Consider the following 18,744-nt stretch of genomic DNA (forward strand, 5'->3'; position numbering starts at 1 on the left):
TGGGTAATACTGGGAGGGGCCCAGCCAGAAGTATTGTGGGTAATACTGGAAGGGGTCCAGCCATAAGTTGTGTGGGTAATACTGGGAGGGGCCCAACCATAAGTATTGTGGGTAATACTGGGAGGGGCCTAACCATAAGTATTGTGGGTAATACTGGGAGGGGCCCAGCCATAAGTATTGTGGGTAATACTGGGAGGGGCCCAGCCATAAGTATTGTGGGTAATACTGGGAGGGGCCCAGCCATAAGTATTGTGGGTAATACTGGGAGGGGCCCAGCCATAAGTATTGTGGGTAATACTGGGAGGGGCCCAGCCTTAAGTATTGTGGGTAATACTGGGAGGGGCCCAGCCATAAGTATTGCAGGTAATACTGGGAGGGGCCCAGCCATAAGCAGTGTGGGTAATATTGGGAGTGGCCCATCGGTAAGTTGTGTGGGTAATACTGGAAGTTGTGTGGGTAATACTGGAAGGGGCCCAGCAATAAGTTGTGTGGGCAATACTGGAAGGGGCCCAGCAATAAGTTGTGTGGGCAATACTGGAAGGGGCCCAGCAATAAGTTGTGTGGGTAAAACCGGGAGAGGCCCAGTGATAATTTGTTGGTAATACTGGGAGGGGCCAGCGATATGTTGTGTGGGTAATATTGGGAGGGGCCAGTGATATGTTCCGTGGGTAATAATGTCAGGGGCCCAGCAATAAGTAGTATAGATAATACTGTAAGGGGCCCAGCAATAAGGACTGTGGGTAATATTGGGAGGGGCTAGCAATAAGCACTGTAGATAATATTGGGAGAGACTCAGCAATAAGTTGTGTGGGTAATACTGGGAGGGGCCCAGCAATAAGTTGTGATGGTAATACTGGGAGGGGCCAAGCCATAAGTATTGTGGGTAATACTGGGAGGGGACCAGCTATAAGTTGTGTGGGTAATACTGGGAGGGGCCCGGTGATAATTTGTGGATAATACTGGGAGGGGCCCAGCCATAAGCAGTGTGGGTAATATTGGAAGGGGCAAGTGATATGTTGTGTGGGTAATAATGGCAGGGTCCAGCAATAAGTAGTGTGGGTTATACTGGGAGGGGCCCACTTATAAGGACTGTGGGTAATATTTGAAGGGCTAGCAATTAATAAGCAATATAGATAATATCGGGAGAGGCCCAGCGATAAGTTGTGTGGGTAATACTGGGAGGGGCCCACCAATAAGCATTGTGCATAATATTGGGAGGGGCTCAGCAATAATCACTGTGGGTAATATTGGGAGTGGCCCAGCAAAAAGCACTGTAGGTAATATTGGGAGGGGCCCAGCAATAAGCACTCTGGGTAATATTGGGAGGGGCCCAGCAATAAGCACTCTGGGTAATATTGGGAGGGGCCCAGCAATAAGCACTGTGGGTAATATTGGGAGGGGCCCAGCAATAAGCACTGTGGGTAATATTTGGAGGGGTCCAGCAATAAGCACTGTGGGTAATATTTGGAGGGGCCCAGCAATAAGCACTATGGGTAATATTTGGAAAAGCCAAGCGATAAGTTGTGTGGGTAATACTTGGAGGGGCCCAGCAATAAGCACTATGGGTAATATTTGGAGGGGCCCAGCAATAAGCAATGTGGGTAATATTGGGAGGGGTCCAGCAATAAGCAGTGTGGGTAATAATGGGAGGGGCCCAGCAACAAGTATTATGGGTAATATTGGGAGGGCCAGGATTAAACAGTGTAGGTAATAATGATAGGGGCCCAGTCATAAGTGGTTTGGGTAATATTGCAAGGGGCCCAGCAACAAGTGTTGGGAGGGGGTTAGCATTAAACAGTGTGGTTCCTACTGGAAGGAGACTGGTGTGTAATTCTTGTATCACAATGAACAAAACAAAATTAGTGTCATGTACATTGAATACACCAGTGCAGACTGAATCAAAATCATCAAATAAACACTGTCCTGATCAATTATTGATTTTCTTTACATGTTTATTTAATGGAAAACCTCCTGCAATTCATACTCAGAGCATTACTCCTATTTTAATAATTAATGCAATGGCATACATCTATTATGACTGAGTTGTGATGGTGCACTGAACTTGGTGACATCATTTCACTGTCATATGATCAAGCAAAATATATTCAGTTTATGAATGGGAGCTCAAGTGACACCACTAAAGGAAATAAAACTACAAAATACTATAAAAGATTTCATGTTCTACCAATATAGCATAAAACAGACTCTTCCACTGTTGGCAGTTCAATGAGATATGCATGATCAATCAGGCAAAATTAAGATGCCCTGACTTATAATCACAAACTCTCCACCACTGGGTTGCTAGTTTGAATCCCATGTGGGGCTGTTCCCAGGTACTGACTGCTGGTCGGTGGTTTTTCTCTGGGTACTCCACCTTTATTATATTACTCCACTTTCTAAACATGACACATCCTTAAATGACAATGGATGATAATAGGATGTTAGTCTATGAAACCAATGATTCTTATCTGTATGTTACAGACAAATAGCACTATAAAATATACTTATATTACTGCTATCACAAGGAGACACAACACACACACACACACACACACACATACAGTATATCACTTGTCTAAACCATTTGTCACAGAGACCAGAATATTTGTCCGGTATAGCCAGGTTTCCAGATTACCGATATATATACATCAAGTTTTGTCAAGTGTAATCGATAGTGTAATTTCTTTCAGTGCATGCAAACATGCAGATACCCATTTGCGACATATATACTATATAGATGTTGCAAGTCTATACAATTTATATATAAATTGCAAACAGGGAAACAATGACTTTAGCTTTTGATTGGAAGTTTAGCAAAATAATTTAGACCACTTCAAACTAGACCAAGTACATGTACATGTACTTTTGATATTGCCAAGGACCCAATACCAGGTAGTACTGACATATATGTGTGACTCAGTACATTTCTGAATGGATTTCAGCCTGATATTCATTGACATCTTGGCACCAATATCCATTAATTTTTAATCATTGTTCTTGATATGGGTCCATCTCTCACCCATATTAACACCAATATTCATTAATAAAGTAATAATTGATTTGAAATTTCATCATATGTATGTGCTATTAGGTAGCAGTGAGCCTACGGCTACACTAAACTTGTTAATTAAGACTTGATGTCTTCCAGTCAAATATGTGATATGACAATGTACATCATAAATTGTGGCTGTCATATGAAAGTGAGGGTTGATAACTGTATGAATCACATGTATGTCAGGTGTGTGTTATCAGTAGAACAGTATTTCACCCGTTAATTGTCAGCTCCATCCCTAAACATATACACCACTACATACATAATCAAGCCTAAAACACTTCTCCCCTGCCAAAATATTACCACCAATTATATGTCTGAATATGAACCGACCCTGAAGATAAACACTACTTCTCCTATTACCACTGCTAAATACCAGTGATTAGCATGTATGAATAACACATATACTTTTTGTTTTCTTTTTCTATCCTGTTTCTAGACACAGATACAGGATCCCAGCTACACATTTATTTGCCTGAAAGTTTGACAAAGCAAATATCATGACTATAAATTAAAGGATCTGTAGTGTGACCTGGTTGTTGGGAGGAAGTGCTTCATTATGATAGTGAGAGTATGGATTAGCTGGGCTAAAAATAGAACTGAAGCAAGCACAAGAATGTTGTTGGATGCTCAAAATCTATTTTTACATCAAACACAAGATAAGTTTTACATAGGGAAACAGATGTTATCCTCCAAGGAATAAAAGGAACTATGGGGGTCTGTAATCATGTCTTGTATTGTCCATCCCACTAGGGGATTAGAAGCACATAACATGGCCATCAATAGTCACCAAAGGCAATATTCTCATCTATACACGGCCTCCTCGGACACATGTAGGACAATGGTATGAATCAATGTGGTGGAGGTACTTGATAGCACATTCCTCCCTTGATTCTCACTACCTTGCAGTCCATTACTTCATCATGGTTGGATGTTATACACCAGCGCCAGGTACATTATAATTACTGGGTTTGCATCATATCCATCCATAACACTTATCCTCCACCGAATGTCTCCCTCGGGAAATTTAAATGATACCATTATACCTGTACTAGACACGTTGCCCATAATTTGTATTGACAGTATAAACAATAAATCCACTTAGTGTCTCTGCTGTTTCACAAAATTATAAAATCAATAATGATTCAGGCATAATATCAATTGTATGTGATTTATTCACTTCAAGTTAATTTGAATTGTAGATTTTTTTGGCCTAAAATTCAGAGCTCTAGACAATTTAACAAATACAATTATAGCATTATTGAAATACACTGACTGATACACTTATTTCACAAAACATCTCATTTATTGTGTGTGTGTGTGTGTGTGTGGCTGTATACGTAGGGGGGGGGCAGATTTAACTTAGAAATGCATTCAAATCTGTGGTCGTCCACTTTCATTAAGCTACCTCCAAACACATGAATATCATCAAATGAGAACATGTGTTTTATTGCCCCATCAACAGCTATATATATGATCATGCAAGGAAAACTATCCTGTAAAGATGCAACATATGGTTCTCCTAATTCCTATATTATTCAAGGCATGTTGTTTATATAGATCTTTAATTTATTGACAGATTCAGATTTCACTAAGAAACAACAATGTGGTTTACAACTTTAGAAATATTAATGCAGATTTATTCCATATTTGTGGATAAACTAACAGTTTCAATTCAACTCACTGTCTTACAGTAAGACTTTGTGATATGCATGCATATAAATGTGATGATTGCATATATCCTCATTATTTTGGGAGACTGCTGTATATCTGTGGTTGGCAGTACAAAATTATTGTCAACTTTCCACAATATTGCATATTCCTCATTACATTAGGGCAGTAGAAACAAGAGCATCAATTAACCCCAACATGCTTTTACAAGTGTATAGATCTACAAAAGTTGAACTACTTGTTATGTACAAAGCATGAATCTCATTAATTAATGAAAAGAAGAACTAAGCATGGACACAAGGCATTGTCAGTCTGTCAATCAGAGATTCTATCTCAGTTTTGTGAAACAGGCAATTCAGTGTAGCTTGTATAGTGTACAAAGTCAGTCAGCTGACAGAGCATGCTTCTTTTGCTCAGTTGCTTTGATAGACATGTTGGCTATCGCACCAGAGACCAGAGTTCGATTCCTGGATGAAAATGTTTATTTTTCTCGTTCTGTTCTTTTAAACCTGATGAAGTCATCTGCTATCCCTGAGCCCTGTCAAATGTTGATTATATATAGGGAATCTACCACATCAACTAAAATATTGAGACTTAAAATATAAAGAAAATATCTGTATGAAGACTATCTCTTCTGTTACACTAGATGTGAAAATCAAATTTGCATTTCCTATTGCTACATATATGTATGGCAAAATTCCAAATTCTATATGCAATCACATGTATACTGTGATGCAGACCTTGTGGAGCTTATATCAGAGGAATATCGAATCAACTCCAATGATATTGAACCAGTTGTTATTACCTTGGTAATTAACAAGGTTATCACATTATGATAAGGGTACACATGTTCTTGACCAGGATTATGTACTTAGGACCGAGCAAGCTGCTTGTCTTGCAGGATTTATGGGGTGCTGAAGCCACAAGATCCCCATGTACAGATGTAGTCTCTAGATCTCGCCAGTGAATAGGAAGCAATCAATAGGACCACAATCAATATCGCTAGCACACAGAGGTAACCACCACTAGTGAAGGATCCTATTTCACCAGATGCTACCAATCATATACCATTCCATAACCGGTGTCAGCAGCCAAATAGCACACACCAATTAATACAGCAGGATTCTTTAGAGCCCATAAAACATTAGGTGACAGTAATTATCCACAATTGTTAATTGAGCAATATTTATCAAGTGAAAAAGCTTGACAGAAATACTTGATTACTCTCTAATAACGAATAAATCAATTTAGAAGTTGTTCAATCATAGGACTGTATTACAGCACTTGTTTGGTATTACTAGCTGGTACACATGATGATCCCTCACAACTGTATACTGGGTATCAATAATTCATTGTAGTTCTAACGTAGCCCGCTACAGTAGTTCAGTACTAGACAATTGTACTGAGGAAGTAAAATCCACTAATTCAACACTTTTAACATTGATTTACATCAATGAGCTCTCACTACAAAATGTTTTGCTCACAACCTTCAATATTGTAGTCAATACTTTGTTACATGCAACCTGTATTTTTCTCTTGAATCAATAGCCAATTCAATCATTTCAAATTTCTATTTAACTTGCAATACTTATATATATGTATATAATATATTCTCCTTGGGATATAAAAAATGATAAGTGAATAACTGGCAAGTGCTGTACTTTGAATCCTACTGAAGTCTTTGCTTATTATCTAATTAGTGGGTACGTAGCATCAATTATCACTTCTATAAGTACTTCAGTAACAAAACATATTGGTACTGAATAATACCCTTCCAACTCACATGGTATTTATGTATACTAAACATAACAGGATTGATGTTTTGCTCGCCAGTTTTATAATTTCAAATTTGTACTCTCTGTACATTCTTTTTATATTTACTATGTTATAACTTGTATAAACCACTGGGAATAGTCAACATGTTTCTCAAAATCTGGTAGCTACGTTTCCATACTCATAGGTTTTAACATGGTAATAATTAACTTAATATCATCAAAAAGTTGAAGGATCAATAATTTGAAAGTGTATGTGTGTCATGGGTCGAGGCCAGTGATATTCTGATAACAGCATTCAGCAATGAATGAGACAGCCAATTGTTTTCAGCATATTGTTGTAATCTTTCAAAATTGTGTTTTACTATTAATAAAAAGACCTTTGTGTTGAATTTTAAGTTAGTTAGTATGTGTAGAGATTTGAAGCATCAATAGTTTTGATCAATTCTATGTGACTGAAAGTCAAAAGAGATCCTACTTGGCATGGAGATACTTACAGGGTCAAGGATGTGTTTTTTTGTTGTTGTTTTTTTTGTCAAATATGGTGACATGTATACTTTGATATCTCAAAGTTTGTCCTACTGATTTGATGTTAACAAGAGATGTTTGGCTGTGATTCATATGTTTCTAGGAGACTGAAGTTTTAGGATTGAAATAATGATGTTATAACCTACCTTTTGGAGGAAAGTAGGACTTGCTCTCTGCCTTATGGGGCCAATCAACTACAAGGGCACCAAATCTTCTAAAAGCTGCAGTTATTTCCTCTTAAAACAGAAATGAAATACCATATTTTTTGTTATGTAAACTGCTACACAATATATTCCCTAATGTATGTTAAGTATATGCTGTTGTAACACACAAAATTTAAAACTGCAAAAAATACAATATAAAATAGTACAAAATAACGTCATGAGTTGAATATCTCCATATGATATTATAATTTATGCTAAACCATGCCTGCATATTAAAGTAATGCATTTTAATCACATTCACCTATTGTTTATAGTACAGCAGCTCTCAAGAGTATTTTGTTCAAATTATTTTCATTATTGATTTAAAAATGAGCAGGCTATCAAACTTTTTCTAGCTCATCTTTAGTTTCAAATCCATATTGTATCCGAAATCGAATAGACTTTATTGATTTGTGGCGAATCATGTACAACAAACAAACTAAATAACATAACTAAACAGTTGTGCATTAAATTCATAGCTATATATACAATCATGACTGTCTTTAGCAGCAAGACTATAAACCTATCACTTCTATGCAAGTCTATGTAAAATATAACTTGTAACATTTATAAATTCTAGGTCCACAATGTAACATTTGTTGAATTAAAATTAGATGTGTACTGAAGCATATAACAAGATAACTTTTATGAAGCAATGAAAGTGAAGTAACCTTAAGAACAAAATTTTTATGTTTCAATTGAAACATTGCTCCTACAGGAAAACTCTACCTACCTGGCATGATCAATGAAGACTACTATAAGTCAAATTTACTGAATAACATAGTTTTGCTTTGTTGCAACATATATAATGGTATCTTTCAGGAACTCCAGTTACACTAATAATCTAATGACAATAAGAATGGTTTACCTTCATCTATGTCCGGTGGCAGACCTCCAACAAAGACCTTCCTCGAGAACCTTTCTATCCGCTCCCCCTGTGATCCTGGAGACCCTTGGGAGCCCCCGTGAAATGACCCACCAGACTGATCCAAGCCATCCTCATCTAGACCCTCACCAAAGCCGAATGTAGGTTTACCTGCAACGACAAACATAGTATTATCATTATTTCTCATGTAAATTACATCATTGATATCTTACATTTTTTGGCCAAAGCTGATATCAAAGTAATATAATACATTTTAATACTTAATGGCAGGAGATATCTTAAATCATTTTTCTGAATTTCAGCTACTATCAGCACATATCATAAATGTAGAATATGGAACAAAACGTACAATATTTAACTAAGCTGAAGCTTGCACCGATCACTTAGTAGGTAATGTAAACTACCCATGATAACCAATATGTTAACGTTTCAATTACAATTTTTCTTTGAAGTAGCTCAAAGGTCAAAATTTAGGTCACAGTGACCTACTAATATTCCAGCAAGAAATTGATACCTCAATATTGGCCATGGCAATCCAATTATAATTACTTGAGTATATATGTTCTATGAATATAAGGCCATACCCTATAAAATCGGTGTCTACTCAAAAACTTTTTCTCAGTTTTGCCATCCAGCAAGCAAATAACAACCTTATTTTTGGCAGTTTTGCACAAAATTAGAATATTTTTTTAACACTTTCTGATGAATCTGTCAATTTAAAACATCAATAATACCCTGGGACTCAAATCCATGGTTAATATAAGGTTGAATAAATTTTATTTTAGTTTTTTTTACTGCAAGAAACTGGGATGAAGAGGAAAAAATATTTAAAATTAAAATAAAATAAATCCTACCTACTGACCCTTCATTTTTAAAGGTTGTTACTGGAAACATGAATATTTTTTTAATTGGCCAAATGTAAATGACAAACCTTGGACATTATAGTGTGTGAAAGGAAGGATGGAAGGACAGGCAGCATACAGTGCAAAACTATATATATGTATATATATACTGGTAGTCCAAAGTACTGATAACCTTGAGATAACAAATTCACTTTTTCATTTTTATTTATTACCGAATAAGGAGGATGTGGGTGGACATGTAACAATGATTTATGTCATTATCAAGGTACAACAAACCTTTAAGAGCTTCATTGGGATCTCCAGTAGACCTCATGATATCTAAAAGTTGGGTCTCGAATGAGGAAAATCTCATGCTATCATACGAACCACTCCGATCCTGAAAAAAAAGATACAAGCCATAAATATAAGTAAAATCAATAGCAGATGAGAGGACACTAGGGATTTCTCTGATAATACAAGTAGAACCTTGGATCATGAAGCGAAAGTCATTTCAAGGAGAATTCAAGAAGATAATAGCCGTCATTCTGCAGCGCCACCAACATGTGGATCAATAATCATCAGCATCCATCTCTATATTTTGGTATTTTTTTGACAGCGCTAAACATTTTCAGCAAAAATTCAGCTGAATAAAGACAGTTTAATTCAATATCATTCCTCTAGCCAAATCCTTATCAAATCACATCCAATATGTATTTCCTTACTGGTAAATTTTTTTCTGTTAGTGTTACATTTTATGCATTATATCATGTATATTATATTATCTATAGCTGTAGTAGGAAATATGTAGTTTTATGTACACCACATATATTGGTAACACATGTAATCATTTTTCCATGCATTTTGTAAGATGCAGTGATAGAAACTTACAAAATGCATTGTATTTTTGTTTTACATACGGTCGACAACGAAAATTATTCGATTCATCCGGAATTCGACTTAAACGTATTGTCATTAGGTTTGATCAGAATGTGGTTTCTAACGGTCCTTATCGTATGACTATTACAGCCGGGTACATGTCTATTACCGTGATCACGATATTATTGTTTTTTTCCAATTGATAAGGTTTGTAGTAAATCATTTTAAAGTGAATAGTCGGGCAAAGAAAACCAGTCTAAATGCGTTCATTGGCCGTCCAAAAGTTCTCACACATTAATACGACTGTCAAGTTCTGCTTAGTTTCCCAGTTCTGACCATTAAAGTAAAGAAAATTTGAAAGCATTGAAAGCGAGGCTGTGTGGAAATGTAACCACAGACATAGTGAGCCGGGAGGACGTTTTAGAATTCCCATACTTTAAATTAATTTCTTCGTACGCAGACAGATTTTGACGAGAGATTTTATTTTTCCATTTCATAAGAAATTATACTTGATACATTCACACCATTTTTACCGACTTTAGCCATCCTTGCCCGACTGTTCACTTTAAATATGTTTTCAGATGTTTTTGGATTTTTTTTTTAAATACATAAAATAATTTCAACTACGATAATATGAGGTTTTTTTAATTTGAAATTTTAACTGAAATTAAATTTGAGATAGTAACTATTTTTTTTAGCTGAATATCCGTTCAAGGGACCAGGAATTGACTTAGACTCAACCGGAGTTTCTAGTTATCTAAAAAATTTTCATCCGATTTTAAAATACATATACAAAGAAGGAAAAAAACGGGGCTTCAAAATTAATTTGACTCAAACGGAATTTAGGCTGTACATTAATATGCACAATTCGCTTTTTAGGTTACCATATATAACATATTATTATCTGTGTATAAATCTTAATGTTATTATCTGGATACAATACTAATATAATTCATAATTGCACTGCAAAATGATATGAATTAATTTAGAATAAAGATTTAAATTTAAAATTTGATGAATGCTTTATTAAGCAATAGATTAGACAGTATGCCGTTGTACACATCTGATCATACGTACACAATTTTTATTCATGCATACAAAGTTCATAGATATGATTTTATTTATGAATTAAAACACAACATAGTTATTATTTTTGTAAATTTTATCAGCATTTCTAGCTTCATCCTTTGCTTTGGCAACTGCAATTTGCCTTTTTGACACTTATAATATGGCATTTTTTTTTGTGTTTAGAATGTTAAGAATGAGACATAACCTTAAATATTCTAGCCTCAGCAGTCATAATCAGCAGCTGAATGATATGAAATCTAATATGGTTACATCAGCAACTGTGCATGTGTAATGCAACATTTACGTTGTGTAATTATTTACATTTTCATTGATCTATCTATCAACTGAAGAATAATGTATACACATGTTTTGGAAACAATACACTATTCATAGTGTAAAAATAGAACAGGTTTATGTTTTTCATGTTTCACTTTGACTTAGCTGACATTTATCTTTTCGATAAAAACTGATTATATTACAACTATTAGTCTTGTTATTTGTGTTTATGTTTGCATTGAGTACTATAAACAAATATCTACTACTATAAAGGAAACTTTATCTCTCCTATACATGGCATATTTCACTCGGTCATTTAAACTGAATAATAATCTCTATACGTTCCATTTAATTTCAGCAGGTATGTATACAATACACAGGTAATTTATTCCAAGTCAATACAATGGATGATTATAACACACTTTCCGATAACACAAATTGATATTGGTAGTTTAATAAGCAGCAGTATAAAGACCTTGTTATGCCTTTCACTTCCAGGCCTGTGTAGATAAGAAATCCAAGTATACAAGGAATTTCTGTTTTCTACACATTTCTAGTTCACCAATCCTTCAAAATAACATACTTGTTTCTGTGCCAACACAAAATTTCATCCCACAGTGCACAAATAAAAGGAAACACTTGAATCCTGGGCTGCTTGTAATATGCATTAAATTACATCTTCACTATACTGAATACTTCGCATCTTTTATTTTACAAGCAGCATATGTTGAAACCTGTTGCCAATTTCTGAATGTGTGCTGTATTATATCAAATTATCAACTGATGTACTGATTTGTATAGCGCTATATATATATAGCCTAATTTCACTACTTTTCCCCTGAATTAACCATGTATTGTTTGCTTTTTTTTTTAAATAAATTAAAATCTTTAAAAAAATATATGAGTAGCTTACATCTGCATATTAATTAAAATGTAAGCCATTAATAATATAATACATTGTGTAAAAGATGTGTCTGAGACACTGTTTAACACTTTACTATACAGAAATTAAAATATGTATACCGGAGTAGTACTTCTATCATGCATGCATATGTGTTTTAATTGATCAAGTTCATGGAATTAAACAGAAATTTAGTCATTCTCTAGATATTAAATATCTTACATTTATTCAACAATACATAAATAAACCAAGTCCAGTATACATATACAATCCTTCAGGTAAAAACATGTTGTCTATGTCTTGTGATTAGCAATTTTGTATCAAATTTCACCGCTAGGCTCCAATTAAAAGGGCAATCTGCTGACAATTTCATGTTAATTTAAATCCCATTAAACAATTAACTGAAGTCCATGAACTATAAAAATACTCTCTTGTCCTGCTTAACAGATATATACATATATGTATATCTAAATCAAATGTTATCTATGATATCAAGATGCCATAAAAGTTAATTTTAACACTGAAAGGTTTTGATGTCATACTTTTATTGTTCAATTTCAGACATGTTGCAAGAACATATGAAACCATAATATTTCCTAACAAAGAAGTCCAGATGATAAAGACAGGTAGGACACACATTAAATTGAGATAAATTACACTCAAAGTAAACCATACACTTGTCTATTATTCAGATCTTTAGTAAAACTTAATGCGTTCTAGAGTCTAAGTGTATCAATCATATCTTTACTTAGGCACTAATGGGGTAGCATTGTATCATTATTTCTGACATCTGGATAAAATCTAGAAGCCAATAATTAATGAACACAAGCAAGTTCCAGCTTGAGGATTGGATCCAAGGCAGAAGCATGTTCAGAAGAATGTATTGGAGAAAGTGACAAATGTATGTATGTACCAGTGCTTGGCGAAAATACTGTTGAATCAGTGTTGATGATATCAATATATATGTGTCAGTATTTATAATACTCATCAAAAATATATTTATATCAAATTTAATTCTCAATTTATATCAAATTCAAAAATATTACACTAAAACTGACAGTACGTACATTTTGTTCCCATATTTTGGAATTGTTTTTGTGCTAACATAATTACTTTTGTGGGAATAAATGATATCCTTATTAAAAATCATATAATATAATATATATATATTAATAGGCCTATATAATACAGAGGATTCCGCTTATTTGAATAAGTCATTTTCCAGAAGAAGGCGGAGATGGCATTTTGCACCTCCATGTGACCCCCCACATACATGTGAACAGGTAAATAGATATCGTATCCTTTACTTAATAAATAAGTAAATTATTTACACTTCAAACGAACAACAAGTAATTATTTTCGAAGTTGTAAATCAATTTTAATTGTTTAATAACAAAAAATATTCCAATATTAGGTTCTTGTTTACGTTAGATCGACATGAATCTTTTGAGAAACAGCTAAACGATCGATATCAAATGCAAAAACTAAACAGGATTGAATTTGTGTCTGCAATTCTGAACCTAAATGATAAACAAAGGAGAAGGTACGTTAAGACTCGAATATGGCCGCAAAAATAATTCTCCAGTAAAGAACAACATATTTTGCCATATAACAGTTGAATACATTTGCTAACACATTACATCCCGAAAATATCCCGCATGTGCCAATTATGTTCACTATGATGTCATCAACATGCAGTTTCCCGCCATTTTTCACAAAAATCCTTGAAAAATCATACTTTTTGAGTGGTTTTCTCTAAAAATGAATGAGGCCGCCTTCGTGGAGCAGAAAGAGATTTTCACATGTTGTGTATCGTGTATTTACGCATATCCATGTTAAATATAAAGTTGCTCCAAGGTGGCGGCCAAATCCATTTCAAGCCTTTTCTAACCTAAAGATGATGAATTTCTAGCAAAATTTGGCGAGAAGAGGAAAATCATCAATTTGATGACGTCATAGGTGGAGCACATTGTGTACATGGTTATAAAAAGTTATGTTTCGGTGAATGGCAAGTATGAGAGTATTTATTGATGTAAAATTGAGAGTAAGATCAGAAGCTAGTAGGTTTATTATTGTGTACTATTGCCAAAAGCAGCTGCTAACAGTGATAAATCTACGTGCGCATCCCGAGTCCTGGACTCACAGAATTATAAAAGGACCAATGAAATTTCTTGGAATGGGTATCTATAACACTGTGGGACCCATTGTTTTCACAAAAACCATTGAAAAGGACCCACGAAAAATAATCGTAGATTGAACACTGGCAGCTAATGATGATGAGGACCTGATCATGATAACATTCTGAAATCATCATTCAACATTATTTAAAACATACATGTATGTATACAAAACCAGCCAACAAACAGTCGCACCATTCTGAGACTTTACATTTTATGGATTGACACTGCTTACATCTAACCTTCCTTTAATTCCTTGGATCAAATTTTGATTACGTTTGCATCTGTCACATAATCAATTTAACCTACAACAGCTTGTGTAGGTGGCAAACACAAAACTGTATTAGAAAATCCCAGTGTCAGTTGCATCTGTGGAGTATGGACCAATATGAATTATTGATTTTGTGGCGATGAAAGAGTGGTCATTGTTGTGATGCTAGCCTCTACTGGACAATGACCTTTGTTCCACATCCAAATGAATGGAGCTTAATTTAATACTGTTATTGACTAAATAATTACCCATATCATGCATAATTGTATTGTATGGAAATTGTATTTCTATTATTGAAATCAATACAATGAAAATATCCATATGTATACCGAGGCTTGTTATACAATGCATTTAACCAAAGTCTGTGTGTATGATTGCAAGCACATGTCATAACAGCTAGCTTTCTCGAGCAGTAGGAATCTGGATACAGAAATGAACCTGAATGTTAGGGCTGGATCAATATATCGATATACCAATATGTATCCGTTTTCAGAAGTGTATCGAATATTGAAACGCAAACATGCTATATCGTTTTAACAACTCACCCTACTGTTTTCGTTTTAGAAATAGGAAATTCTAAACAAAATTTATTCTAAAACATCATTCAAGTAAGAGCATTCAATAAAATAGGAAGTGTTTAAGGCATCTGTGTCACCTATATGGATTAGAAATGCCTTTTCATAAAGAATACGAATTAACAGAAATCAATTAACACAGATGATAAACTGAATCAAATGTTTGACAGACTTTTTCCTGGTTATAGAATGTTTTATCAAAATTGTCTTTTATTGTCGCAATGTTCAAAACACAATGGTCAACTGAATTTGAAAAAGAGATTCACTGTATCGTCAATATGTATCGTGTATTGTTTCAGTGTATTGTCAATATGTATGGTATCATTTTAGACCTTCCAATACCCAGCCCTAATGAATATGACGTGATTACTCAATTTGATAGCTTTATCATCTGATTTAATTCAGAATGCATTATTTTAATATGAATTGTATACAATTGCACTGTGTACAGATTGTAACCAAACATAATTCAGTGTTTGTCAGTCACTGAAGTCAGTCTTCATATACCTGTGTAGTATGCACATATAGTGCGTACTTCACAGCTGTATTGATGCTGATGAACCTAACCGGAATGAAGGCATGCTTGGAATGTTCACGAGGTTACCAATGCTACTGAATGCATCTCTGCATATGGAACAAATTTATACAGCTACTTAATGTCAAATCCACTGGTCCATAAACATAACATCAAGTTGATAATACTTTACCTGGTATGTCAGTACTGCATCTCTTTGGGAGTCATCAAGGCTATGCAGGTCAAGATTGGGCTTAAGCAGGGCAGTCTGGTGCATCTGTCCAGGGAAAGATGTACTTCGGCGAAACTTGGACGGTGATATCAATGGTGTCGACTGACCGACACGATGGTACTGGTTGTTAATACTTGGTTTCTTTAGAACTGGATTCATACTGGGCATAGATCTTCTTTGCTGGGGTACATTTGCCCATCCTGTAGAGAACGATTGTGTTTGTTGTGACCATGATGGTGGTTGGGGGGCGTTACTCCAGTTGGGATATGATTTAGAATTGTTATTCATCATCATTCCCTGTCGTTGTGGAAAGTTATGATGTGCTGTTATCGCCCTCCGTGGGGGTGGCTGTTGCTGAGGTGGAACGTTCATCCCCATATGGGATGCCAGTGCAGCATTAAACATGTTATTTGCAGTAGGAGGAAACTGTTGGAACGCAACAGTACCATTAACAGAGGGAAACCCTTGGACGAAACTGTCATCTGTTGCTGCGTTTGACCAAAATGCCGGAGCGGCAGACGACATTGAGATGACAGCTGTTGTCGTACCGTTAGTGACCTCGCCAGCATTCATGGAACTTGTACTCACATTTCCGAGTAAATCAGGTCGTCTTTCATCCAACTGCGTATTAGAGTCAATTTTCCCGTTTTTAGAAAAGTTCTCGCCATTTTGTTCGGTTCCATTTTCAGTATTTACTTGAAGTTGCTGCGACTGTTTACTGGTCGATTTTTCGAGTAAAATGTCATCTTGCATGGTACGAGTTGGCGATGAATCTGATGTAAATAAACCTTTGCTCTGTAAAATATGTTTGTTATTTAAAGACGACAAACCTCCAATATTGGCGGATACAGCTACTCCGTAATCCCCCATCAGAGAGAAATGGTTCCAGCTGAAATATTGGGGGAGTTTCACCGTGTTCTCTTGATCGCCTGCGCCACGTCTGCTATCGATGTTACTGCACTGCACAACTGCGTTTACTTTCCCAGTGCTCCATTTCCGTTATGGCGAAGAAGTCTCGAGATCACCATATGCAAATCACCTCTTTGTAAAATACCTTTCATTCCATACTTTCAATTAAGAAATTGAATGAAAAAATGCAGTATATGGCATTTTCGATAAAGATGTCCTTTTTCTACCAACATATGACTTGTAATATTTTGTTTTAATATTATATAGTGTCTTGGTGATCTCGAAACTATCTTTACTATATACAGTTGTGGGGCCTAAAAGAGGCGGAGTCATATCATCCATGCGGTGAAACGTCAAAGTCTCATTTGTTGCTGATAGATTGATTGCACGAGATCGATTAGATACTCACGTGTGATTAATAGTCGTACAACACACACACCCGTTATGTGTTGAACACGTGAATGCTAGTTAATAACAATTTTAGTTTTGTCTAATGTATTCAGAATAGACAGTTATTAAAAGCAACATGTGTACTATTAGTGTGACAGACCGCGGGAACATTGCTCAGTTAATTTCATGCATGGAACTTGAAAAAAAGGGAAAGACACAAAAGTTGTGTTTTTCAACTTGTTAACTATGCTACACATATGTTATCAAAGTTTGACAAGTAAACAATTCATTTAAACAAAACACAACGCCGTTATATATATTTAACTCTTGCCTTACAATTTATAATTTAAAATACTTCTTACGCAATACCTAGCTTGAACATTGTACATAATTAAAAGTACACGGTAGATCTAGTCATTGAGAAAAATAAAGATAATGCATGCTTATTGATGGAATCGTTTAGATAAGAAAAAAATAAAGGAAAAATTAAGTAAAAAAAGTTTTTTTTTTATCATATCATGCATTTTACATATTTCTTTTTAATCATCAAATTTTTAACAACATCTACGTGTATTTAGATGGTTATTTTTCTTGAAGTGCTGAATTACAGGAGTATCTTGTAATATAAACATCCCATGTTTAAGTCATGACGCATTAAGCGATTTTAAAAATGCAATTTTAATGATAGAAAAAGAAACATTTTTTATATTGTCCTCAATCACACTACAGTACATTATACTGCAGGATCAATCGGACATTAATTATATATGGAGATATTCCGAATGTCTTTTTTACTACATGGGGACTCTTGGGAATATGTCTAAATAGCTTTCATTCAAAATAGTGTAAACTGTAAATATAAATTTAAAATTTGAGAAGTATGACATAACATTTTATCACGAGCTTTAGCGTTAGTTCTGCATAGTATGGCGTTGAATAGCGTGGGCGATTATACTTGTTATTTGTCAAGATTTCGTTAAAAAAAATCAGTGTAAAAATTTATGATAATGAATGAATGAAAAAAAAATGAAAAAATATTTCAATAAGAATTCAGAATATGTTGAAAAAGTAAGAATAAGATTAAAGACGCTTCACTGCCGACAGAGCATAAATGATACTAATCAAATATTTGGCACGGTATTTATAATGTAAATGTATGTCCATTAAAAAAATATTATATAAAATAACTTGTTTTGCTTTTGGTGGATGCATCTTCACATGTCAAGGCAAAATAATCCATTGAGGTATGTCGGTAGGTATCGCTTGTAAGGCGAAGATGGATGGATGGGGGTGACTTTTTCTGAATTAATTAGTTAATTATTTTTAATATTCTTTTCTTGAAGCAAAACAATCCCAAACTTTCCAATGGTGGTAATAGTGTCAAGTAAGTAACTTTTGACAGCGATATAACATCTTTAAAATCTTTGATCGAATAAATTATAAAACGTACAAGCTTGACCATCAATGCTAATTAATTCTTTGGACATCATATTGTCTTTCTCGCGTTTCCATTTCATTCCGGCCATACAGGGAGAAAATACTGTCTTGATGCTTTCAAGTATATACATCTAGAACTTTAAAAAGTACATTTTTTTTTCATT

At 34.8% G+C, this 18,744-nt stretch overlaps 1 protein-coding gene across 1 annotated transcript in view; it reads right to left on the minus strand.

Moving 5' to 3' along the window:
• Positions 1 to 17,441, minus strand: part of LOC138334928 (cytoplasmic polyadenylation element-binding protein 2-like) — a 28,740-nt gene extending 11,299 nt beyond the window's left edge. The window contains exons 1-4 of the mRNA XM_069283790.1: positions 15,806 to 17,441; positions 9,252 to 9,351; positions 8,095 to 8,262; positions 7,170 to 7,259 (exon numbers count right to left, since the gene is read on the minus strand). Of these exons, the coding sequence (XP_069139891.1) occupies positions 7,170 to 7,259; positions 8,095 to 8,262; positions 9,252 to 9,351; positions 15,806 to 16,714 (1,267 nt within the window). The 5' untranslated portion in view covers positions 16,715 to 17,441. The remainder of the gene's footprint in view (positions 1 to 7,169; positions 7,260 to 8,094; positions 8,263 to 9,251; positions 9,352 to 15,805) is intronic.
• Positions 17,442 to 18,744: the final 1,303 nt, after the last annotated feature.

Source organism: Argopecten irradians, chromosome 11 (genome assembly GCF_041381155.1).
Source record: "Argopecten irradians isolate NY chromosome 11, Ai_NY, whole genome shotgun sequence".
Classification (NCBI taxonomy): Eukaryota; Metazoa; Mollusca; class Bivalvia; order Pectinida; family Pectinidae; genus Argopecten; species Argopecten irradians.